Genomic DNA, 27219 nt, shown 5'->3' with positions numbered 1-27219 from the left:
TGCTTCCATGGAGATATGAAACATCAGACATTTGCAGAGAAATGGAAAACAAGGGATATTGTAGTGGGAGTGGCCAAAAAAAATGCAACACTTTCATGGGGAGGTGAAACAAAGTTCCTCAAAATCAGTTGAAAATTTGTTTGTACAATATCTTGACCCTAGCTCTAGATATGGTGATTGTCCCATTCCAACCCCCTCCCACCTCCACTCCTCTCCCTTCCCAACAAGTGAAAACTGTGAACCAAATACAATTCACTCATTTCAATAACTTTCCACATGTTTAGAAGAAAAAGTTAGAATTCAATCTGAACCGTAAAGGAGTATATACTTCTCTGCCCAAAGCAATATTCTATGCCTTCTAATAAAAGAAAAAACATCCATCCACCAAACTATATACAAAATGAAATAACTACAGTAATGAAACTAGACTTTTTCCTACGTATGGAAATTCTTATACCTATGCATGAGATTCAAACATTTTGTTCTCTCTGCAATGGCAAGATAATGAATCATTCTAAAAAACACACTTAAATTAAAACGTACTATGTTAAACCAGTAAAAAGACAACAAACAAATTTGTTTTTCCTTCTTCTAGAAGTCAATGAAAGAAAGTAAGTGTGTAGAGGGTAACTTTAGAGATTGTCTCATCTTCATGTTGACTGTTACCTAATGTACTTGATGGGGTGTTTTGCCGCTAATTCGGCAACCTTCTTCTCATCTTTTATGGGCCACTTCCATTTTTGTGATTTGGCATCTTTGTCACAGTGGTTCATACCGATTTTCTCGTCGAATATATCAAGGCACATGGCGGAAACTGGATGGTAAACATGAAGAGTTTTCTAGAGGGGGAAGGGAAGAAGTAAACATTGTTAAGTTACTTTGTGCTAACGTTTGTTTTGGGTCAATTCCTAGACAGTTTTCTATGTTCTTGATTTACTCAGTGCAATTAATCAGCTCAGCTTTCATGTTAAATTTGTGTTTTTGTTTACAAGGATGCAATAGTTGGTTAATTTACCTCAACCGCAATTAACACCTTCACGCTTGATGCTTATATGCAAAGTATATGCTATGATATGTGCATCTGTAATAAAAGTGTGTTAAGCATATGTAAAGTATAAGCTAGGCTAGGTGCATCTGTAACAAAAAGGTGTGGTAGGCAGATGCAAAGTATAAGCTAGGCTTGGTGTACCTGCAATAACAATGTGGTAGGATTAGACTTATTCCTGATGTTTCTTTTGAGAATGAATGGCAACAGCTGTTGTGACAAAACTGTATGGTAGACCCACAACTGATTGCCAACACCATGGTGACATTGACATTGAATATTTATGAATGTGATGGGTAGATTAGAGATATGATATCACACCCACAGCTGATCACAATCACCAGGGTGACAACGATATTCTAAATATTCATGACTGTGACAAGTAGAGTAGTAGATGAGAGATACAATTACACCTCTTTGGCATCCTCACAAGTTGACCAGTAGAAGCACAACTGATTGCCATCACCGCTGTGACAGTGCCATTGTGAATATTCATGAATGTGCTGGGTCTAGGAGATAAGAGATAAGACATTTTGCAGAGTACTTACTGGATGGTAGACCCACAACTGATTGCCACCACCATGGTGACAACGATATGGTGATGGCTTCTTCCCCTTCTGGTAGTTACTAAAGTCTATACAATCCTTGGTTGCAAGTTCCTTCTCCCTCATGTCATCATGCCATGTGATTGTGAATATCTGCAGGAAAGGAAGAAAACCTTATTACCTAATTACCAAAGCTATATACTGACAAGAAATAATTAATTTATGCCTTTATTGGTGTCAGATTTTAGTTGTCTAATGATAATTAAACAGGGGGTAGAGGATTTACTGGGGGGTTTGATTTTGATTTCAACATCTATTCCTTGCCCAGACGTCACTTTTTCATTGTTATCATATAATCTAATGCAGAAACGGTAAATGAGGTTCTGCGACAGAACAAATAAATGATTTCTTATAGAAGATTTTAGAAAATGAAGAAAATTTACCTGATTGCTAGCCTTTGTACATGGTTTCAGAAATACTCCTGTTTCTTTAGTTAGACATTTGCCTGTCGAGACACTCTTCACCTGAATAAATAGGAAACAGAAAATGCATATTACAAAAAAATCAGTTTACCAAGTTTTGTTACTACTTTGGTAATATTATTCCACCTTAAAAGCTGCAATTTATATTGAATTTGATTCTATCAGAAGAATACCATACTCAAGCCAACTCCATCTGTTTAATACTGTATTCCAAAAATGTGCAATCCACATGGGATAATTTTTTGCAGCCTACATTACAATAAAAATTTTTAAAAAAACCTTTTGAATCCCTAACTGAGAAACACAAAAGATAAAGTGTGGCAAACCTGTCTGAGTCAATAGGCTAAGAATAAGGAGTATAATAAAAAATATTGTAACCTAATACATATCTTAGTTAAATTGCTGGATTGCGGGATATCCAATTATGTATGAATATGACATAGTTTGTTCAGTATAATGCATATTTTCCACCCATGCAGCACCAACTCTAGATTTAAGACTGACAAATCCTGTAACTGACACAAACCAACTGAAGTTCTCAAAGTGAAAGCAGGAAGTGTGCCTCAAAGTAAACAAAACGAGGGAATAAATTAATAGAAAGTGTTTTGGTCAAATAAGTACAAGGTCAAAGACATGGTGTATCTTATCAAAAAAAAAAAAAATTGTCTTAGTTCATCACTATGTTAGTTCATGTTAAACTATATCAACTGATACATCATGTAATGTTTATTACCACATAACCTAACGTCTCTGCCCTTCAAACTTCATCTACCCATATACTCATTTACTCAACATTTCTCCCCAAAATAAAACTCACTTCTCCCATGGTTCTCGGTTCGGGTTCCACTGCTGGATAGTACTCTAAAATATCTGGTGCTACTTCTGTCATAAACCACGTAAAATTTTTACACTTGAGTCTATCACGTAAAGCCAGCTGTTTACTGATGTCACCGAAATTGTTGCCACGGAGATAGGGCTTCCTCTTGTAAAAATGTTCTTTCCATTCATCCATCCATACCTCTACAACTCGCTGCAAGTTCTGTATGCAATGTACATGAAAACATAATTAGAAGTTAAAATTTCTATACATCAAAATTACTTAGGTTGAATAGCTACATATGTCCCATGTGTTAGGCTGTTATTGTCAAAACCACAATGATTCATAGTTTGTAAATGAAGCCTGGACAAGCCATTTCAAAGGAGAAAGAAACAGTTTTTGTGGGACGGGTAAAGGTTCTTAGTTGAGAGATTCCCCTCCCTATTGAAGGGCAATAATTGATTTTGAACAAAATGCCAATGCAGGTGACTAAAATCTCACTCAACGAAATGGTTAAAGGATTGTAACTATTCACAAGTTGTCTTTCTGTGCTGAATGTGGAGTAGCCGAATGGACAAATTATTGTAGGAGGGCTTACAAATGTATTGAATACAACTTAAGTTGTCTGAACTACCACAAATCTGGACATGTATTTAAATATTTGTAAATCCCCCCAGATGCTCACGGAGGACAGGAAAGTCCGGAAAAAAGTCCACCCCGTCTTTTTGCAGGGTGGTTTACAGCTCCCTAGGTAATCCACCACCCCTTAAAAACGCAAAATATTTGTAACAGTTAATATCAAATCCCCAAATCTTATTGGCTTGGCATTACGAATGATGGCACTGACCTCCACTAATCTCTACTTATGCACATTCTGATCTATATAACATACTGAAAGTTTAATTTTCAATCACTGTGCAGATAATCCAGTAATCCCACATCTGGGACACCGCCCACTTTCTCCTCCTCCATCAGGATCTACTAGTTAGTATTGGTAAACCTATATTTCTCCGATGAAGTCTCAATAACGGAACATCCATTTTGTTTTTCAACATTATGACTTTATTTAGTTTATTTAGTAGGCTGGAGAAGCAAATTTAAATCTGTCAATTCCTATCGACTGAACTAGAAATAGAAAAGAAGCGTCTGAAAGGAACTGACCTTTCCTATGACATTACCGCCTCCCGGAACAGAATAGGACATGAAGAGACGATAAATGTGGCCCACTCGAGAACAAGGCACTTCTTCCATCTCTCCACCGCACATCCAGATCTTGCGAGAGAAAAATTGAGAGATGAGACGTGAGATTTCTCACCCGCAGGCCGACAACAAATAGATCAGAAGTAACCTCATCCTACATATCTGCCGAAGTGTCAAACCATTAAGCACAGAGAATACCATGTTTGTGTTTAAATAGTTCCAATAAAATATATCTATAGCAGTCGGATAGGAACGTTTCCCAAGTTGATAAGAATTATCCGATCGAAAGGAATAATATGGCAATTAATGTAGGCGATTAATGTCATTGGTAGCTCGTCGTGTTGAGCGGTCAAAGTCTAAAGTCGAAGTGGTGTAAATTCGAACTAGTGAAACCACAAGCGTAATTGAGGGCGCTTACAGTTGACGGAAACAGTAGCAGCTAAGTACTGAGTACCACTATAGGCAGACATCTATGAGTCTGATACTTAAATGTTTCATTTGACATTGTTCCAGTTATATGGATAATATAGAGGCCGGTATTTCAGATAGAGAATCGGTAGGAATGTAAGCCTAGAATTCTATTTCCGCTTTGTACACATTGCATGGCACTTATTTTTCTAAATTAAAATACATTTTCTCAAGACTGAGCATTTGATAATTGTGGGGCATTAATTGCCACAAACTAATGCCACAAATAAACTGCCTGTATGTACGATCAAGTTTATTGGATGGCAAGAGAAAGAATGCAGCAAAATGCAACTAAGCTGCAACACTTAGCCTGAGGTAAGTATACATGTGACAATTCTAACATTACATCACTTGTAAACGTATACTCTCTGGCCGGGCTGGAACTTTGGTCGTGCTCAAACTTAAGCCTTCCTCATTTGGAGCTTAAAACAGGGTCAGAGAATGTGAAAGTTTGGAAATTTTGGAAATCTCTGTAGCAATTTCAAACTAGTCTGGAGCTATTTCCAACTGTTACTATATTTCACAAGCATTAAAACATCTTTTCAGAAAAAAAAATTGTGTGAAAACCATCTGGCACTATAATAGCACCAAACCGATCCCGATTATGTTCTTTACTTTTCCCGGCATTGCTTAAGCGAATGCGCCAGAATGGTGGGAAAGTTTCAAGCCCTGTTTCATGATATGTACTTACCTTAAAGGATAAATCATATTGTTCTCCTCCCCAGATTTCTAATCCATCATCATAGCCACCCAATTCTTCCATGAAGTACTTCCTATCGATAGCAAACAGGCCTCCCGCCATAATTGGAGATCTGTAAAGGTAGATTGAAAATAAATCTTGTTACTCATAATACACAAAAAAAACAACAACAACAGGACAGGTTTTAACTGCATCTGTGATGATAATTAACACAGCTACTAAAAATTACTGTTACCTATCGAGGGATGGTAGAGAAGATGGGTTAAAGAAGCAGATATCAATATGGCAGCCCTGGCAAAGGATATATAGAAAACAAGGAAAGAAGAAAGAAACAATTAGAAAATAGAATAAATACAAATAAAGAGAAGGATCTAGTGGATTTCATACTAATATGGATGCCAGTATAATATAGAGATATGAAAACTGTTTGATAAATGGAAAAAACACATACTGCAATAGAAAAAATATCATGATCTTTGACATGGCTGGAAGTTACTATAAAGGCAGGGACCATGTTTATACACGACAAGTCTAACATTTTTTGACATCTGAAGACAGGAGGGACAGAGAGAATCACAGTGTACTGTATCTGGGTTTGTCCTAGAGGACACTTGAAGGAATATATCTCTTGGATATGTTATCTGCAGAGGAGTACAATTAATAAAAACAAAAGAAATATGATACTGATAAAGAGATGAATTCCTAAGAATTGTTTTGACATCCTCACAGGGATATTCCAGCAGCAGACATTGCAACACTTACCTTAAAGAGAAAAGTATTCTATACTTTAAATTAAAACATCACATCCTTATCCTAAACTACAGATGATTGATTATGACCTATTTTGACTAGCTAACCCCCCTCCCCCTCCCCTCCCCCTCCTCCCCTCCCCCTTCCCCAAACCCTTACTCCAGATAGTGGATGACAATAGGTAGTCTGTTATGTCATCATGGTAGACATTCTTCAAATATTTTTACTTTCCTCTAATTTTCTTTTTCTTGATTTGTCAATATTCTGTGTTTGTAGAATTTCATCAAATTCCATCATGCATCCATTTCTATTTTGTAGAACGTATTTTTTTTCTCCCCACTGTGGATAAATTGACTGAACAATTATGCAGAAAAAACAGAATGATTTTCATCTAATTTAATTTACACTGTTGTTGCCAGATGCAATCACATAATAATTCAATAATACTTCAATCTTTGCCGCATGAGGCACATGCAGAAAATGTCCATCAAATTTTTCTAAGCAATTAATTTCGGCAGCCGGAACGTCCCTTTAAGACAAAGGTATCATTACCCAAAATAGAAATGTGACAACAAAAAAAGGAAAAAAAAGTGGAGAGAGAGAAGAGAAGATCATTTCTGCACTCTTTCCAATTCTAAGCCTACTGGCATGAAATAAACCTGTCCTGAAATGATTCTGTATTAGGTCCAATATGAGTAATGCCTTCAGAGTGTAACAGTGACAATCTACCTCCGACATAAATTTTGAGACTTTTTAAATTTTAGAACTGCCCCAGGTGATGCTATTTATCAGTCTTGTCTTCAGACTTCATTGACTATGCATAGGGTTGATCATTTTTCCAGTTGCATTTTCCCCGTAACTCATAACTGTATCGTAAACATTTGTCACTTAGACCCAGAGTGGTTAATGTTTCATCGTTGTCGGTAAAATTCCGTAAACAGGAAGGGAAGCACTGCTACATACTAGACATTCTCAGGTAATTTACAGTTAGATTAATGTAATGTTCAAAGCGGATGACGAGACTCTCCGTGCAACTTTTGCGCAAAAAGTATGAAACAAACAAAACAAATTATAACGTGAAAATCAACTTTTCAGCATTATTCTGTTAATGGCCTTTGGCAACGTGAAACATCTTCAAATATAGAAGTTTGAAAAATGAAAGATCTAAAATCCCTTGCTCAATTCTTGACAGACCTACCCCCCCCCTCCCTCTAAACAACTCCTGCCCATCCCACCTCAACCCTGTGTTTTGAAGACAAAAATGACCAAACCACATGGAAAAAAAATTGATCCTTCAAGCAGAAATACAAAAGTTAGAATATTGGTTATAGAGCTGCATTTTGTGTTGAATTTTCTGCGATCTGATGATGGCATCAAATGAAGAGACTACTGTTACAAACTGAAACATGGTTTCAACAGAATGCAAAATGCAGTATAAACAGCGAGAGGTTACATGTATGAAATATTAAACAGACACCTATATCTGTATAAACGAGTCCGCACATTCATATGTACGCCTGTATTCTCAAAGGCTTAAATTTTGCTTAGAAACTTAACGGCACTTATCTCCAGAGAGTGATATTTTCCAAATTCAACAATGAAAGAAATTTTGCAGCATGTCCATAGTTTTCATCTTCTGACGATAATTTATTCTCCTAGTTGATGAATTTCCTGGTTGATCAGTTCTCATTTTATCATTTTCTTGACTGTAAATCACATTTTCATTCATTAAATACAAATTCTAAGCTAAATCTCTCTATACATTATCTACAACACTAACCGCTAACATTCCTGTACATACGCCAACTTTCCCTCTAGATAACCCTCTATGTTAACTCTTGGAACAAGCCCTGTATCTAACCCCACCCCTAGTAACCCCATAGCGCTGATCAAAAAATACTAAACTTCTGTGTTAAGCAATATGTTTATTGCTCTAATTATGACTCCAATTAATGCAAACAGCCTGCCTATTACTAAACCCTGATGCTAACCCTGTTAACTGCTAAGTTTAAGTCCTTATGCCAGGCATTAAAGTTTAGCCTATTTACTGGCTAACTGACAATGAATTTCACCATTTGCCAGAAGCCCAAAAAAAACACTGGCATTTTTCTGTCAGTACAGAGACATGTAGCTTTTGTATTCATCCAAGGAAAATGCCCGAGGAAATTTGATTTTAGCAAGGACATCTTTCATATGTTTTTTAGCAAGCAGCTAAAACTGTGAAATAATAGGCTTGCATGCTAACCATATGCTAAACAAGGTTTCTTAACCCTGTATACTATTACCAAGTGTGTTAACTCTCAATGTTATCCGTCTGGCCTAACACCTACTGCAATCTCTCCAACCTATCCCCTAATGCTAACCTTCCAATTGAAAATTTGGTCCTACATCAATATGTGGACATACATCCAGTGTAGCAATAATTCAATTGGAGTGGAAACAAATTCAGCACAATGCCAAGGATTAACGAGGTCAACTGGAGACACACAGTTTATCCAAAGTAGATTTAAATTGATTTTTCTTTTTTCATTAGATCATAGAACTATCGGGTAACTTCTCCCACCTGGACATGTTAGGTTTCCAGAGCTCTGGAGTTACTCATTCTTACTCCAAAGAGGCAAGTCATTCCTAATTGAGATGTCCAAAACCCTGTCAAACCGAAGAGCACTTCCTCAGAAATTGATTTGATACTCACTGAAGATGCGCGACTCGCTTCGATCAAGTTGATTTGCTTGTCGACTGAAGAAACACAGTCTCGTGTATTCGGCCGAAAGATATATATACTTTCTCATCACTCGGCTTGGATGGGAGGACGAGCATATAGCTAAACAAAATCATCTGAGTCAACGCTCTGTCGCCTTTTGAGTTCAAGGCGACAGCTGCAAGCATGAGACCAATTGCATGGCAAGAGGTGATTGGCCTCAGGAGGTGGCTATCAAACCTCGAGGGAAGACGTCTTCAAGTTAATGAAGGGTGTCCCCGTTACATGAAACAACTGATAGGCAAAAGTAATGAAGTGCATCCTGGAACATTTGACAGTGCAGAACATTTGACAATGTGGAAGGGGGGAGCACTCTGCATGCTTCAGATGAAATATTAACACTGTCCCATTGGCAGTTAGAGTCACCTTACAAATTAGGCAATTATTTTCAGATTAAAAGGATGGGTCCGTCATCAAATGAGGCGTCTGGCTCACAGCAGTTTTGCTATCCGCAAAATATGTAATCACAGAACCTTCTATGAATGCCAACATTAAGTTAGATATCTGTGAGACTATATAACCTTTCTATGCATGTAACAAGGCAAGGCATGTATTTAGTTTTCACTAAACTAAACTGTGCATAACAAGTTGTTCAATATAAACAGCAATCACTCTGGTTTAGTTCTGTGTTAACATGGACAGGAGGCATCTTCCAAAGTTGCAAACCCGTTATATTTGAAATGTGGGCCAGATCGCTTGCAGTGTAATGTTAACAGCCCCCTAAAAGAAGTTGATAAAAAAATAAAAGATTATGCTCAAGTTTGCTCATGCATGGTTGTTTTCCTATCATTAACATTGCTTTACCACTTTCCATACCTGACAGGATCAGTAGCCTTGGACCTCCTATTTCGCTCTGCTTGGTTGATTGGAATTCTCTTGTAGTACAGCTCCCAGTCAAAGGCCCCTCTCATCACATCTCCAGCCTGGGTTTCATAGTGAAAGTCTTCGTTGGAGATGACGTCAATCATCGGACAGGCGATACGTTTCCTGTTGAGTGCTATTCTCTCTGTAAATTTTAACAGACCCCAAAAATGTTGTCAAGGGTGCACTATATATATAAACTAAATGGAAACTGGTAGATTATCCTTAAATCAAACATCATCAGAACATACTCTTCTGTTTCATCCAAAGGCAACCTTGAGAGTACACCAGTGCATTAGCTTCAGAGTGTTAAGATATGTCGGGAAATTCCCAACTACCATACTCATCAGCTACTGTTGTTGTGCACACTTACCTACGAATGGTACAAGTCATTTCACAGAAGTTTCAGAATGTAAGAAAAGAAAAATGAGGACAAACTCACCTAGCAACAGTGGAAACCAATTAATTCCCAATGGCTTCACAGTCAGAATCAAGTGATATAGGGGCAATTCTAAACTTAATATTTACATCCACTAATTCCCCATTACTATCCAAACTCGCCTAGCAACGGTGGAAACCAATTCCCAATGACTTCACAGTAAGAATCAACTAATGTAGGGGCAATTCTAAAATTAATATTTACAACCACTAATTCCCCATTACCATCCAAACTCACCTACCATAGCAATGGTGGAAGCCAATTCACATTCTCTTCACAGGGAGAGTCAAGCGATACAGGGGAAATTCTAAAATTAATATTTTACATCCACTAATTCCCCATTACCATCCAAACTAACCTAGCAACTGTGGAAACCAATTCCCAATGGCTCCACGGTGAGAGTTTAATGATGCAGGGGAAATTCTAAAATTAATATTTTCATCAGATAGCAACTCACCTAGCAACGGTGGGAGCCAATTCACATTCGCTTCACAGTGAGAGTCAAGAAATATGATTACATCTCCAACTGCAACTTTGGCACCGTTTAGTCTTGTTCGTATCAGACCTTCTCTCATCTCGTTTCGTAGAATTCGAACCTTGGGAAACTGTTCCATGTAATCATCCAGTTCCTTCTTCAGGTACTCTGTGGGTTGAAAGAAACACCCATTTACACAGCCTTAATACTTATTCTAAATAAATCCATTTTGAATGGTGAATATATCTTTACCTTCCTCAGTCAGACATCATAGAAATAATTGTACAGTCAATGTGCATTTCGATCACAGGAATGGCGATCACAGGAATGTTTTTCAAGAACTAGTATTATTCTTTGATTTAGCTATAGAGGTAACATGTTGCAACCAAGTGCTGTGAAAGATGCTTGGGTTATGACTTACTGTGGTATGATTAAAACTCACTTTATACTAGTTAAGACCAGTGATGACATCTGTCTATAAGATCATATACTAAATACTATTTGAGTGAACATCTTTGGTTGAAGACACTGTGCTATGAAGCTGTGTTTACAACTTACTCTAGTCTGACTAAACCTTGATTAAAATATATAACTCACTAACCTTGGGCATTGAAGTCATCTACAAGTACCAATTCTTTGATAAGCTTTGACGGCGACATATTGACGACTTTGAGATATGAAGCTGCAGTGATTACGAGTTACTTTTCCAGTGACTTTGATATGACTGAAAGTCACTTAAGTACAACTCACTAACCTCTGTTACTGAAGTCATCTACAAGTACTATTTCTTTGATCAGCTGTGGGGGCGACATGTTGAAGACACTGTGAACGGTTCGTTTCAGGGCTGAAAGAGCTTCATTGTGAAATGGAATGACTATGCTGGCTGTTGGAAGATCTTTGAGATATTTGATAGTCTGGCATCTATGGAATGAAAAAAGAAAAAAAAACAATATGGAAACATATTTGGAAAAGTGATAGCATTGTGAAATGCATATCATATATGTACATAAACATCGACAATCTATCCACAATCTATAATGATACATAGATTCAAAACACTCACAAAGCCAGCATACTGTTGCATGAAGGCACTTGAAAGATCCTCGTAATCTTTTACACTTTTAAAATAGAGTGCAAAAGGTTGAAAAATTTCCTTTCATTATCAGTCTTCCTTTTAACATGTGCTTCAGTAATTAGTAGTTTAGTAACAAAAAAAGCAGGAAGCTGATTCAAATCAATTTTCTTTCATAGGTATGGGGGTAGGGGGATAATACAGTAAACATAAGAGGTACATATATATATATGTGTAGACTACATTTATCCCATGAAGGAAAGGCTACTGTAAAGCACACAAGTCTTAACAAGAAAATTCAGTTCCTTCATGACCTTCGGATCAAGGTCATTAAGGATTCGTTATTAAGGACATCTGCTATAGACGAATGCAAGTAATATTCAATCTCAAAATGAATTTCTGCGGTACTGAATAAGATATTAAATAATAATTAGATTGAATAATATCTAGCTGTGCTTCATTTCACTAATACATATTCAAGGTCTTTCAGCCAATCAAGACTAGTACAGACAGAAATTGATTTTCACAAATTTTTTGTTGGGTGCATCGCACACAAGCCAAAATATGAAAAATTCTGATAAATTTGACTTGATCTCTACAGTCGTACCTAGTAATTACAACCAATGTGAACCAAAAATATCATTAATTCAAAAACAATATTAATAATAAAATAACAAAATAGAATGATAACAATCAGTGAGCTGGTTAGTAAGGCTAGCAAATAGAGGGTCTTAGAAATACGATAAAATTATAAGGTGCACGTCACATAACCTGTTGTTGTATAATAATAAAATTCTGATCTTTTGGAACATATATATCAAATTCAGTTGTAAGGTATGTTCACATTTCATTCTGTTCTGAATAACAAAATACAGTACAATTTTATAAACGTAACAAGTTACAATTCCCTCCATTTAATATCTCTATCTGGTGTTCATTAATATAATTAATGGGAATGGTCATGAGAAACTGTGGGAAAAAATGGGTAATAATTTGTGGCACCCAAAAATCAGAAACAAATACAGTAGAACCCTGCATTAACATTTTGTAAAATGTCAGTATTTGAGAATGTTTCTTAATTCACAATTGCCATAAACAACAGCACCTTCAGAACTATTATATACATATTTTAGCAATATATTTACTTTGTTGCATCAACAACAAGACAGCAAAATTACCAATTTACTGCAGATACAATGTACCCTTTATTATTTAGAGCGATTGGTTTGCCTTTAAATATCAGAAATTTAGCTATTTATACCACAATATCAGATCATACGTTTATCCCCATGAATTATGTTAGAAATTGGTGAACCTTTAATTCCATTGGCAAAATTTTAAATTGTAAGCTTCTGCATGGATATATTTACACTGTTCCATTTCGCATTGCTTTTGTGTTCGCAATATACAGTAACAGAAAGTGCATTATCAAGAGCCAGCAATGCGGTCTAGCGACCAGAAGCGATAGCTTATTGTGTCGCAAGGTGATTGGTAATTTTAAAAAATCAGAAATTGCGAGTTGCCGCTTCGCAATGGATAACACAGCAATTAGGAACTCAAAATTTCTCAAATTTGCATCAATTGCAAGAAATAGTTCAAAGCAACATTTCAAAAAGGGGAAATGAGGGGCAACACCCTCTGGATCCCTATCAGCAGTAGGCATCCTTCTCCCCTCTCCTCCCCATCCCCTCCGTCACCCCCCCCCCCCCATTCTCTAGCCAGTGTAACCCTCCCCCAATTAGAATTTACTCTGAATGTGATTTTCAAGTTTTTTCAAGGACTGCGCACACAACTAAGAGCACACTGGTTTTCAGCTTTCATTAAAGTGGTTATTAATATTGATAAAGACTGCACACATGCCTTGCGGGCAAACTTTATTCATCGAAAAGCAATAAGAAGCGAAGCACGGCGTTAGGATGCATTCACCCCAGGGCAGACTTTGAAAAGGTTGTGACATTATAGTAATACATCTTCTTTTTTTTTTTGTTAAATTTTTCTAGTTTTGTACTTTCACTGGCACAGAAAAAAAAATTAATTATAAAACTCACTTAAAATTACATGAACCAAGAGAAAAACATATAAAATAGAATATTAATAATAATACCATAACTTTCTTACTAAACACAAGGTTGTTTTCCAACAATGTGTAACGTATATGAAATTGTTTGATTTATGTATATGTGATATTTATGATATAAATAATGTGCCAATTTTTCAACAACTCCGAGAGCTACGCTTCACCAGAAGGATTCTATTTCTTGTTTGTGTGAGTGTAATTCATGTTTTATAGAGAAGATCGACTGACCCAGGATGACGTATATCTGGTACTGCTCTATCCAAAGAAACTAGGTTAGAAATTCTCTCGTTAAAACCGTTGGCCTTAACATCCTCACGGTGAGTCTTCTTAAGTTCTGCATCCAGCTCGACCTTCCTGCCTTGCTCCCCGGGACCTATTAAAAGGGAATAGGAAATAACTCCATTATACAGTACAGTATGTACGAAGAAGGGGGCTGCAAACTGCAAAAGATCTACCGAAGGTGTTGGATCAAGGGGGGGGGGAGGGGGGAGGTAGGGACTTACTAGATGGGAATATGAAATAACTCCATTATACAGTATGAACAAAGAAGGGGACTGCAAACTGCAAAAGATCTATGACAGGTGTTGGATCCGGGGGGAGGGGGGGGGGGAAGGAGGGACATGTTGAAAGGGAATATGAAATAACTCCATTACACAGTATGATTGAAGAAGGGGACTGCTAACTGCAAAAGATCTATCACAGGTGTTGGATCCAGGGGGTGGGGGGGTGGGACCTACTGAATGGGAATAGGAAATATTTCCATTATACAGTATGAACAATGAAGGGGACGGCAAACTTCAAAAGATCTATCACAGGTGTTGGATCCAGGGGGGGAAGGGGAGGAAGGGGGGGTAGGGACCTACTGAAAGGGAATAGGAAATAACTCCATTACACAGTATGAACGAAGAAGGGGACTGCAAACTACAAAAGATCTACCACAGGTGTTGGATCCAGGGGGGGGATAGAACTTATAATAGCACAACTATGCAATTAGACCTAATTAAAGACCTGTTGTGTATGCTAATTATACCTAACAATGTACCTTTAAACAACTACATAGTTATTGAATATTTATATATATGTTATTGAATATTTTTTTCTGGACCCCAGAACACCTCCCCCCTCCCTCCCACCACCCTCTCTACAAGGTAGTCTGCTTCAACAAAGCCAGGAATACATCCCTCATGTACAAAATCCTGGCTGAATTAAGAAAGTGTTACAATACACAATAAACAGAAAGAGAGGAGAGAAAGCATCATTGACAATGCAAAAATACCTACAATTTGCATCGAGAGCAGCTTTAAGTGATCATGGAAGTAGGAGATTGCAACCAATTTTTTTTTTTTTTTATGTATTTCCCTCAAATTATACCCTGTCAGAACTGCCAAAAAATAACATAAGGGTCTTCCTACCATCTTGTCTTCGAAATGAGAATAAGAATCCACACAAAAAAGAATGATGTAGGCACTTTGGGTGGTAGAATGAGAAGGAAGGGCATTGTTGACCAGAGGGGCGGTCACACAGTAGAGCAGAGTAAACAACTTGTAGTCTAGCAGATGACTTGGTTATAATATTGGTCAGTGCTCACCTTGTCTCATTTTATATTGGTTAATCTTGTCCCAGTCATGCCAGTCTATCCTCACTAACATTTCTTCATCATCTGATTTGCCTCCATCTTCAACCTCTTTATTACGATCAACCTACAGTTTTGAAATAAAATCAATTAAAAAATTCCAATCAAAGTTGCATTGGCCATGAAATACTTGAAAGGGTGAGGTGGGGGGGGGGGGAGGGATATGGTGGCACACCACGTTAGAATTAGAGTCATTTTCATTCTGCTGGTCTAGAGTGAAAAAAGGAGACCACCGAAGTCACATGATTTCCAGTTTTGCAGAATTAAGCTGACCTGAGATTGATCAAAAACTAAATAGACTAAGGTATTGGGCTAAAAAGAAACATTGTAGTAATATAGTGACTTAACCACAAAATCTTGCTCAGCTAAGATGTGTCAATTAACTAGCTAAAAGGGATTATCTAATTTACAGCACAGCACAGCTGTGTCTGTATTGTGTTACAATACTATGGATCACATAAGCAACAGTCTTACACAGCCAGGCTGCATAATGCTGCAGCCCCACTCAGCATCCTACTGTTGCCATGGTACCATCCAAAATATTCATCAACACAAGACTTAAAGTGTGTATAGCACAGTATACAAAGCAGCTGAGACACATTAAGAACTATTAAACTAGTAAATCAAATACCTTTTATTGATGATGATGATGCTAGGATCTATGCATATTCATATTTGGATTCTTGGAAGTGAACTAAATCTGATCTCCGACAGGCTCTTGTGCTATACAGCACATCACCAGGGTATTCAGTATTCAGGCACTGTATTTAAGCTTTGTACAGTAACCATACATACAGAAGAGCAAAACTGTTCCTAGGGTGGGACTTGGATGCAGAGAGAACACTTTCCATCATCTTCGATACAGATTCGAAACAGAACCAAACCCTGACAAGACAGTTCACTCTCCCTCGCCTCTCCCTTCTCCTATGCCCACACCAGTGACACCACTCCATCCCACTCTTCCCCCTATCCCCCCCCCCCCTCCCCCGGTTTCACATGTATTATAACCTAATTCTTCGCTGCTCTCTATAAATTTGTGGGTCACTATCAAGTTAATTGAGAATATAGTACAAAACCAACACAGGGAATGGAGGCCTCTTTACTCATTGTGTATGTTTTATTGATGAGCACTGTACTAGAACTGTTACAAGCACTGTTCACATCTGATGCTTTCCAGTACTATACTCAGCCCATATTTTGTAATGACATTTGGAGCCAGCCTGAGAGAATTGATTTTGACATTTTCCAAGATTTATTGATCTTCATATAGCAGGTGGAAAATATGTTATTGTATTGTAAAGGCCTCAGTGGTACTTTTATGTTGTACAGTAGTAAACTTGTCATATATTGTATCTTGCATTATAAAACAAACAGCTTTGTTGTCATTTCAAAAAAGTATGAACACTTTTTTCTTCTTCTTTCTCACTCTGGAATAGACAGAAACAGATAAGAAACAACAATATTTCAATTATGATACAGATAATAGTAATGTTAGTGAGTAATTGTGATGTAGTGAAATCCCTTGAAGAAGTCATCAAGTGGTCAAGAGGTAGTCTAATACCAACTATGTGGAGTCAACCTGTTCACATGGTTTTCTGATTTGGACCACTGGTGACCTTACATGACCTTTGACCTCCAGCAAAAATAGGAATTGCAACCAAGATCTTACAAAGAGGCATCTGCATATTTAAACAAATTGAGATTCACTAAGCTGAGCATATTGTGTTCAAAGCCTGTGTAGTATGTACAAGGTTTCAGATGTTGATAAATGCTGACATCAAATGAACTTTGACCGCCACCAAAATTCAAAAACTCATCGAAAGGCAATTTCAAGGTTCATCAATCCAGCTGAGCTTATAGTGAGTAAATTTGTTTGCAAGATTTTAAATTTTTCACCTGGGTTGACCTAAAATGACCTTCACCAAAATTAAGAGACTCTAACAATTTACACCTACTGTACAACACAGCTATGAGATTCACCATAGCTATTGCTCTATTGCTCTTCCAATACTTTACTTAGGCCATATTATAAACTGTTTTTTTTATTATTATTTATCTTTGAAAACCTGATACATTTGGAATACAGTATTTGCTTAGCTGTCAATTTCATCTTGTAGATAGAGAATTTCATCAAAGTGCAACACTGTTTCCTCAGTGGACAAATTATTGAAACATATTATAAAGTAAACAAAGACAATTTCTGCTGAATTGCTGATAATATCATTCATTCTATTGTTATCACATGCAATTACCATCACCAAATATAAAAAGATCAAATCTTCGCAATACAAAAGGCTATGTACAACTCTGTGGTTTTGGACCTAAAGATGCAGAAATTGTTTCCGCAATTTTGCTACTGTAGAAGCATTCAACAATAGCCACCAATAGAAACTTTTCAAGCCTCGAGGACTGGAGATTGGAAGACACATGTACTCTACCTACAAAATAATCAGTCAAACAGGCCGCTGTTGATAATTGATCATTATCGCTTTATTATTAGCTTTAATAAAACATTGGTTTGATTACATGGACAGATGTCTGTTTCATAGCAAACAATTGACTGTGTACAATATTCACTGATTATTATTTTTTCTCTCAAAAGTCTATGAATGATCATGTATTCATGCTGGCAAAACAAACAACGATTTAAGCTGACACAAGTCAATCAGCAAATAATAAGCATGAATGGTAAATCCTGATTATCCTGTCTCAAACAAATTAGTGATCAAAGCTGATGCCAATCAGCCAATATTGAATTTTACTTTATAAATTAAGGAAAGAGAACCATGGACCTACCTAAAAAAATGCTAACACATTGTGAAAACCTCAATATGTTATATTCACAAACAATGTAGCCTACACAGTGAATATTTTTTTAAATAAGTTTTTATTCATTTGTTGGGCTTTTAAAACTGTTTTAAGATCCTTTTAGATCTTTCCATTCATGGTACATCTCTATGGTAACATTCCAGATCTCATGTTATCCTGAAACTATGTAAAACACCTACACATGCATATTACATGTACAGTACAGCATCATCCTACCCACTAAATAGCTACCCTAGCACACTTTATGAACAATTCAGTTACCCTATCTCAGGAAGGAATTTATGCAAATTTGAACATATGACATTTCCCCAGCATCAAAGTCCTGTTTACAAGTGAGTGTTGATGTTGACGGAGCAAAAAGATGAAAAGTACCTGTGTCCTTAGAGAAAGGAATAATATGCAGGGGTGTACATTTCACCCTACCAGAATGGTCACGATCAAAGATAACACATGTATGCACCCTTTCAAATTATACATATAGGAGACAGATCTCACGACACATTCCTCTTGAAATATGAAATACATAAATAGGGTAAGTGCAACTTTTGTCGAGGTCCCCAAGGAGTGCAGACTCAATTTGCAATATTGAAAGTGAGAACAAATTATCCTGGTGGCGACTTCTAATAAATTGTGTTTCATTGGTTAGGTCATTGACTGATGAATGCTGACTTTTTACCCTACATACTGGCTTCCTTTTTTTTTCTTTATTCCTTTCTCTCTTTTTGGAACTCCCCAAACTTTAAAAAGCAGCAGAATACTGTTAAACTAAGAACTTGTTAAAACAAAATTTTGACATTTCCCCCTTTGTTGTAGATTTTTCAAAAGATATTCCAATTTCCAAAGGTCTGATCTCAACTTTATTTAAGCCCCCAAAATTCTCTGTTCTTTCCAAATGTCCTAAGGCTTTAAAGACCAAATATGGAGGCAATTTTTGTTGTTGAGATTTTCCATTAATTTAGGAGTTTACATACCCATAATCAACATGTGTAAAAAATAATCTTCGAAAACCTACAATAACCCATCAAAAACGACCACGAAAATGGACATTTTGGGTAGTCACGTGACATGAACCTCTGGAATGTCTGAAAACAGAGATTGACCCAAAGGAGCCTCTGGTCACCGTGTGACGTCAAAGTTTGTATACCGCGAAAATCAAACGCTGATATAGGCACTGTTTGTACACAGATATTATAAAACTTACTGGTTTATATATTTACGAGTGACCCACTTACCTGTCTCCCCACAACCTATGCACCGCATTCTACCGTGTCTAGAATGCCCTGGTAATCTTTTAACACTGTACACCCTCACTGGCCTTAATGGCCTTCCTTCATTTTTCTACCCACAAAGTGTCTCACTGTGTTTTTCGGAGTTAGACAAATTTTCGCGAAATTCGCCCGGATTACCTTGGATTTATGGTTGTGGGGAGACAGTCCCGCTGTTTGGTGGAAGCCGTCCGCCCTCTGGCTACAGGTCCAGGCAGATCCATGGCTCACAACAGCAGGGGTTTCACTGCTTCTACAGCCCTGTTCGCAGGTTTTCCAATAGTGGACATCTGCAAGACGACGGCGTGGAAGACTCCAATCGCTTCGTCGCCTGCTACTTATCGGACATATCACAGGCCGATTTGGCTTTGGTCGCTCGATGATACGAGCTCCGGGGGTCCCACCCCTCGGGCCTCCCACCATCGGACAGTGCCACTCGGTGCATAGGTTGTTGGGAGACAGGTAAGTGGGGAACGAAGTATATATTATAAAACTTACTGGTTTATATATTTACGAGTGACCCACTTACCTGTCTCCATTTCCCGCCACCCTCCCCCCGACAAATTTTCGCGAAATTCGCCCGGATTACCTTGGATTTATGGTTGTGGGGAGACAGTCCCGCTGTTTGGTGGAAGCCGTCCGCCCTCTGGCTACAGGTCCAGGCAGATCCATGGCTCACAACAGCAGGGGTTTCACTGCTTCTACAGCCCTGTTCGCAGGTTTTCCAATAGTGGACATCTGCAAGACGACGGCGTGGAAGACTCCAATCGCTTCGTCGCCTGCTACTTATCGGACATATCACAGGCCGATTTGGCTTTGGTCGCTCGATGATACGAGCTCCGGGGGTCCCACCCCTCGGGCCTCCCACCATCGGACAGTGCCACTCGGTGCATAGGTTGTTGGGAGACAGGTAAGTGGGGAACGAAGTATATATTATAAAACTTACTGGTTTATATATTTACGAGTGACCCACTTACCTGTCTCCATTTCCCGCCACCCTCCCCCGAGGGAGGTGGGACGCAGCCGGACGGGGGAGCGGTCGTTCGACCTGACTCATGACTCCTCGCGTTTCGTCGATAGACATCGCCACCCCCTGGGTCGCCTGCGGCTACTTGTCTATCGGTGGGTGTTGTTTCCTTAGTTCGGTTTACCAGGTTACTCTTTACCATCTAAGGTAGTATGGGCCTCGTCCCCTTGTTCAATTAGGCCTCTGTAAGTGTAGGGGGAGGCACGCCTACGGGGTGACGGAGGGCGGACCCCCACCCCGACTGTTCAGGGTGGGCTCCACCCTCCGCCTGGAGGCGTCAGCAGTCTTTGTTAGCGTTAGATTTTTCCTTCTCGGCGAGCTCGGCGGGTGGCAGGGTTTACCCGCCACCCTCCCCGAGGTCGCGTCAGGGGCCACTTTGTGGGAAAGTGGTCTCAAAATGAAGGAAGGCCATTTGGGCCAGTGAGGGTGTACAGTGTTAAAAGATTACCAGGGCATTCTAGACTCGGTAGAACCGTCTAGTACTCCACAAACGAAAATCAAACGCTGATATAGGCACTGTTTGTACACAGATAACGAACAATTGTACTGTTTTTGATTTCCAATTTCGAGCGTTTTAAAAGCTGTTAGCTTAAAACAAGAACACATGAAGGTTAACAACAAGTTTTAAGACAATTATAAGCAGAAATTTTAGTTAAATTGCTTATTTTATTAGCAAAATTTCCACTCAAATGGAGGCATCTTTTACATAGCGTAGCGTCAATAGGTCCGTACGGTACAATATACTTACATAGTACTTACTCGTTTTAATATCCAAAAGTATATAAACACAGAAAAAGTATCCTGTCAATAAACAAATTTAGCAGTGAATATCCTAATCCACGTTTCTTGTTCAATCCTGGGCGAAAAACTACTGTGAGTCTGTGTAATTCCATAGAGTTAGGTCTAGTTGAAACAGGCCTTGACCAGTACTAACATCCCACAATCACAAGACAGTCACTAACGAAATAAAACGTCCGATCGCTACATACTACCGTTTTTATTCAACTCCTTGGACCATCAGATGTCGGAATAAACAGAACGGACAATATTACACATGTATCACGAACTCACGATACTGGAATACAACAAATGAAATAGATAAATCCTAACATGGCTATTTACACATGCTGTGAGCCAACGCCGGCGAGAGTTGTAACTAACTACCGTACATGTACTAACAATGCTATACCCTTGGCACGGTATATATATACGGTCATCTCTTACAGTAAATATATTACTGTCAATTGCGTGATATAATGTTACATGTAAGGACGTCCAGGGCGTGTTTACGGTCAATTTCACATTAGCTATGTCCGACCATGGTCCGACACAGCTATCGACAGTATATAATTTTCACAGAATGAGACATTTGCAGCATACACAGAAGCAGGGTCATGCATGTGGACTCATGGGCATGAGATACTCCGGGTGCTGAAAAATCTTTCCGCGTGGATCTCAAAAAATTGATCCAAAGTCTGCGGCGTTTTACGTCGGTTCTTTTACTCGGAAATCTAAAAAAGCTGATGCTTTTGTTGGATGAGGTATAACTGCAACCTCCAACAACACAGAATTGTGACATTTTGAGGAAAAAGGAGTAATATCGTTGAATTTTTTGGCAGCTCAAGTATACGACTTTACACACTAAAAGTATAGTTGTGAGTGAGGTATACAAACGTTGACGTCACATGGTCACCTGATGTCTTAGGAATGTTTCAGGAATGTCTGAAATAGAAGCTGACTTTTCGTCCCATTTTTCACTTATTTAACGTCCGAAATTGGTAAAGTTAATTACAGCAATGTAATTGGAGTCAGTTAAGGATTACATACATGAAAAATGGTGGGATTTTATGTTCATCGAAAAGTCTCCATAGTTGGTCTTTAATACAGTATGTGTACATTCATCAAATTATAAGCATTGCATATATATACTGTACTGTAAATAGGCCTACAATGATGTATTTTCCCTTTCATTTTAAAGGTTTATTCCTGAATTTTCACAAACTATGAGAGTACGAGAGCCATTTATATTTATTTGCTGTATTATGTTTCAGATTTGCAGGTTTCGTATTCCCAAATATACCATCGACTGTACACACATGTAGTCTCAATTTCGGCTTGGATGCAGACACTGTGTACCCAGAGTGTAACCTGAGTACATTCATCTCCATAACACTACGCAGCTATGCAGGCAGCTGATCCTTGTTAGTTGTTACTGTGCATGTACCAATTTATTCATACAAATGAATTCATTTCTCCTATATCGGAAATTAACCCAGGGAGTAACATGTCAAAACTTGTCATGGTCTGTGTGGTTGATGGTCAGCTTTAAGGGAAAACAAAAAATCTGAAAGATTCGCATAAAAAAGACCATAGAATTCACGATTTGGTTCGACACTCTGAAAGACGAACCTTCAGACGATTCTTTTCCCAGTAAAATTCAAGGTACTATATACGGACATATTTCTGCCGATATGTTAGTACAGTAAAGACGTGAGGCTGGCTAGAAGTTAGAAGGGAATAAATATGTGGTGATGTTGACCCATAGGAGGTTCAAGGGGGGGGGAGGAGGGGGTGCAGTGCTAAATTGTTATCAGTTTAATAGGCTAGGTAAACTGGAAAGTGTAATAGTAGAGTCGAGACAGGTAGAGGAAGAGAGATCAAGTGCAGTAAATTCCAAATTTACAAATTTTAATATTAATAAGAAAATACTCTTCTGGACACTTTGGGTTGTAAGAATGAAGGGCGGGTCATTTGACCAGAAAATACCGGTCGCTAAGGGTGTACAGTGGTAGAAAGGTTGTCACTTCACTCTAGATCCTGGTGGAGAGAGAGTGCACACATTTTGACATGCAAGCAAGGAAGCAAAGTTAATACTAAAATCACAAGGGGGCAACAAAATGATTACCTTAAACTTTAAAAATAATTTATCATGTTCATGAATATATGAAAATATACCATTCCATTTTTATGTCTTCATTATAGAGACACATCTTACCAACAGCAAGTTCACCACCTTGTATCAAACTTCCACTCAAAAGTTTAACAGGTCAGCTTCTCAACAATATATACCACCCTGTCATGTCAACATAACAAACAACCATGAGGCGGATATATGCCATTTTACAGTACGTGAATCATGATGAAGCATACACTTCAGTCCATACTGTTAGTAATCAGCAAATTAAAACAGTCTGAAATTCAACAACACTACTTATTTCAGTCAATTATAACAAACGACATCAACTTAAAACTCGATATTGTTTGTTAGTTATAATGCTTATCAGCCATAGAGTATGAACTTGTCTGACACAGAATATTGAACAAGCTCGCAAGTTTGATCACATTGACCTGTTTACATTTCAAAACAAAAATGTTAAAAACAACTTTCTCACCTCATCTCGTATCGACTTTTTCACCTCCAATTTTTGTTCCCTTCCACTGTCACCCTGTTGATCCGGTCTGACCTGATTATCTTTCAGTAACCCCACCAGCGCTTTGCCGCCCCTCAGGTCTGATCCCCCTTCGCTGTCGCTGGATCGAACGTCGGACCTCATAATGACAATTCCAATAAAGAATATGATGCTGAAGGCAGCTAGGCTTTTAGCGATGTATCTCTTCCTGAATCGCATCTTGATGTCTGTACCCTCCCTCTCTCTCTCTTATGGTTGTCCGCTCGGGTTAACGACGATCACCGTCTAAGTCTCTCGTTTTTAATACCGACCATGAAAAGTTGATTATGCAAAGAACAGTCGGCCAGGGAGATCAGAGCACCGCATCCGATGTGAGCTGTAGCTTTCAAATCCAAGAAGGAGTCTTTCACCATGGTATCGATGACAGGCTAGTTTTGTCGCATTTTTTTCAGGGAGGAGACTGCATATGTCATATTTATGATGCGGGAGTTCTCGTATATATATATCCAAGGAGCAGATGGCCAGACGGCTCGTTGAGCGTTTGTTGCATTCCCACCTTAATGTGCCAAGACATCCATGGTCGAATGCTTACAGAAGTTGGCAACTGCTTCACAATAACCTATATTGATAAAAATAGAAGAGGAGCAGTGTAAAAGAATAATTGAAGTGTGTATTATGGAACGATATCGCTACTCATCGATCAAATACAGATATCGAATATTAATAACAGAAGGAAACTTTTACAGCTGGCACAGAGAGAGAAAGAAAAACACGACTAATTAAAAACAGGTTTGTCTTACAGTTTTGTTTAGTGTACCAATTGTACGTGCTCCCGTAGGGATTACAGATAAAGAGCTTTCTGATTTACAACCAGTCAGACAACTGCTAAACAAGAAAAAAAGTGTGGATAACATTCACTTTTTTAATTATTAAAAACTCACAAATGCCATAAAAAGTTATTTGAAACTGTTTCAGCAGCTCTTAACATCTCATTTGGGGAAAGAACATGTGAGACCTTGAATTAATCTCTCAGAGTCTCAAAAACATTGATTTCAACACACTTGGGAGTCACACCCTTTATCTCTAACATATTGGGTTACATTACTGATAGATAATGTGTAAATGCCAAGCTCTGTCTACACATCAACACTGTACACACACACGCACATGTACATATACCGCATAAAACATGCATGTACACGTACATGTTTGTAAGGTCTTTCCATTAAATACCGCCAAGGAAAAAGGAGAAATTATGCAATTTATCTACTTTTGCTCAGAGACGCACTTCAAAATGAACGGTGCGGTGCCTCTAGAAGTCGAACAATTTCTCTTGGGAAGATATCCGATCAGAAAGAATGCCATAAAATTGGGTAACTCTGACACTATAGGCAGTAGGTTAGTGTCTAATAACTGTGAAAACATAGCCCAGTGTGTAATGTATATTCCTCATCCATTACAGGAGTATTAGAAATACAACAGGAAAGTAGGCATTAACAGGACTTTTGCTCCCTGCAGAAACTTCTGGTGTCCATTTCACTATAGATGCACGAAGCAGAAGAAGGTCCTCAAAAGGTTACCAGTTCACTCTATGCGCGGTATAGAGTAAAAAGTGTTAAATTTTGTTGAATATTGAACTGAATGTTCAAAATTGTTCAAACTCTGACAGTTTCAAATTGTTTGAACCGAATGTTTGAATTTTGAACTGAAAAACAAGTACTTAAATATTCTATGAAAAGGATAAAAAAAATCCTTCTATTCAAGGACTCTGTAGAAACTTAACATAATAACATAGCAATTAAACATGTATGATTAATGTAGGTACTGTACCATGTCAATAAGTACGGTAGGATGCTAACTAAGGGGGCTGCAGCGTCATGCAGCCAGGCTGTGTAGGACTTACAGTATGCACACTGTACTCCTTAGTGACACACAATAGGCATTGCAGCTCTGCAGAGATTACACTAGTTTAATACCCTACTTTGTTTAGTATCAATTGATTTTATCTTAGCTGAGCAGGATTTTGCAGCTAAGTACAGTAAGAACTGCAGCTTTTCTCATTGACACAGTGCATATTATAAAAGTTACTGGTTTATATATTTACGAGTGACTCGCTTACCTGTCTCCTCACAACATTAGCACCCTATTCTACCGTGTCTAGTATGCCCTGGTAATCTTTTAACACTGTGCACCCTCAGTGACCGGTCCGATCCGGTCAATGCCCTCCCTTCTCATTCTACCATCCAAAGTGTTTACTCATGCGTTTTCGTAGTGGATTCAAATCTTTCGAAAACTGCCCGGATTACATTGGATTATTACCTTCTTTACATCCTATTGGATTTCTAAGCGTTTCAACAGCCTATTACAGCCCGATAAGTGCTAATGTTGTGAGGAGACAGGTAAGCGGGGAACGAAGTAAATATGTCTTTCCCTTTTCTTTTCTTTGTTTTTTAAATTTGTAACATATTTGGGTGGAATGTAGATACTGTTGACCTTCAAGCAAGAAGTTTATCAAATCATGTATTAGATCCTGTAATATTTGAGACTAAACTAAAACTTGAAAACCTCTCCCTGTTCTTACACTAAGTTAACACTCTTATCGCATGGTCTTCATTTAACATTTGTTCAACCATGTTGGGGGGAAGGGGGTACAGGGGGAGAGAAAGTGATGTACAGTAAATGAAGAAAGGTGATTGTTTGGAATAAATTTTCAAATCACACTTTACAGATGACAGGTGTGACAGCTTAGAGAAATTTGTGCACTTCAAAAGAGAATATTCAATATTTCAAATTTCTGATAAAATTATCTTTACTCCTGCCCAAACAAACAAAACAAGTCCCCCAAGTCCTACTTTGGCATTCCTTTCATTTGAATGGATCTACTCCATTTCGTACAATTAAGGTCAAGAATTTAAGCTAATTACCTGTGACAGCATTGGTTCTCGTCACAGCCTTTATTGTGCAGTTCTTGTCAGGGGAAATTATCATTTTAACATCAAAATTTATACAGTGCAACCGTTCATAATTCATAACACTATTCCATTCTAAATGTACAGTTTTTGGGGAAACAAATTCTCATCTTCAGAACCAAATGGCTGATAGCAACATATCCTTCTTTCATTCAAATTCATAACCAAGTATAAATCTCAATACATTGAGTGCATTATATGAAAGGGTGCATCTAAGATGCATAGGAATTTCAACATTGTGGGATTTCCTGCATTAACTTACATCACATCTTCACACTAATAGATCCATATAATGAACATAATGTGATGTATATATGTAGACTAAACTATAAACATCAGCATAATTTGTGGATACAAATAGGTATGCCAAGGTTTTTCCTCTATCATAAAACAT

The 27219-nt window shown here is 38.1% G+C and overlaps 1 protein-coding gene across 4 annotated transcripts in view; it reads right to left on the bottom strand.

Moving 5' to 3' along the window:
• Window positions 1-27219, bottom strand: part of LOC139979368 (polypeptide N-acetylgalactosaminyltransferase 10-like) — a 44623-nt gene that overhangs the window by 7069 nt on the left and 10335 nt on the right. For all 4 annotated transcript variants that reach the window (XM_071990091.1, XM_071990088.1, XM_071990089.1 and 1 more), the window contains exons 2-13: window positions 23839-24475; window positions 15281-15392; window positions 13921-14065; window positions 11298-11464; window positions 10526-10711; window positions 9585-9774; window positions 5249-5369; window positions 4051-4161; window positions 2890-3111; window positions 2034-2114; window positions 1594-1743; window positions 667-839 (exon numbers count right to left, since the gene is read on the bottom strand). In XM_071990091.1, coding sequence (XP_071846192.1) covers window positions 667-839; window positions 1594-1743; window positions 2034-2114; window positions 2890-3111; window positions 4051-4161; window positions 5249-5369; window positions 9585-9774; window positions 10526-10711; window positions 11298-11464; window positions 13921-14065; window positions 15281-15392; window positions 23839-24075 — 1895 coding nt within the window. In that variant the 5' untranslated portion in view covers window positions 24076-24475. The remainder of the gene's footprint in view (window positions 1-666; window positions 840-1593; window positions 1744-2033; window positions 2115-2889; window positions 3112-4050; window positions 4162-5248; window positions 5370-9584; window positions 9775-10525; window positions 10712-11297; window positions 11465-13920; window positions 14066-15280; window positions 15393-23838; window positions 24476-27219) is intronic.

Source organism: Apostichopus japonicus, chromosome 14 (genome assembly GCF_037975245.1).
Source record: "Apostichopus japonicus isolate 1M-3 chromosome 14, ASM3797524v1, whole genome shotgun sequence".
Taxonomy (NCBI): domain Eukaryota; kingdom Metazoa; phylum Echinodermata; class Holothuroidea; order Aspidochirotida; family Stichopodidae; genus Apostichopus; species Apostichopus japonicus.
The sequence above is the reverse complement of the archived record's forward strand: the minus strand, read 5'-3'. Positions and strand labels throughout refer to the sequence as shown.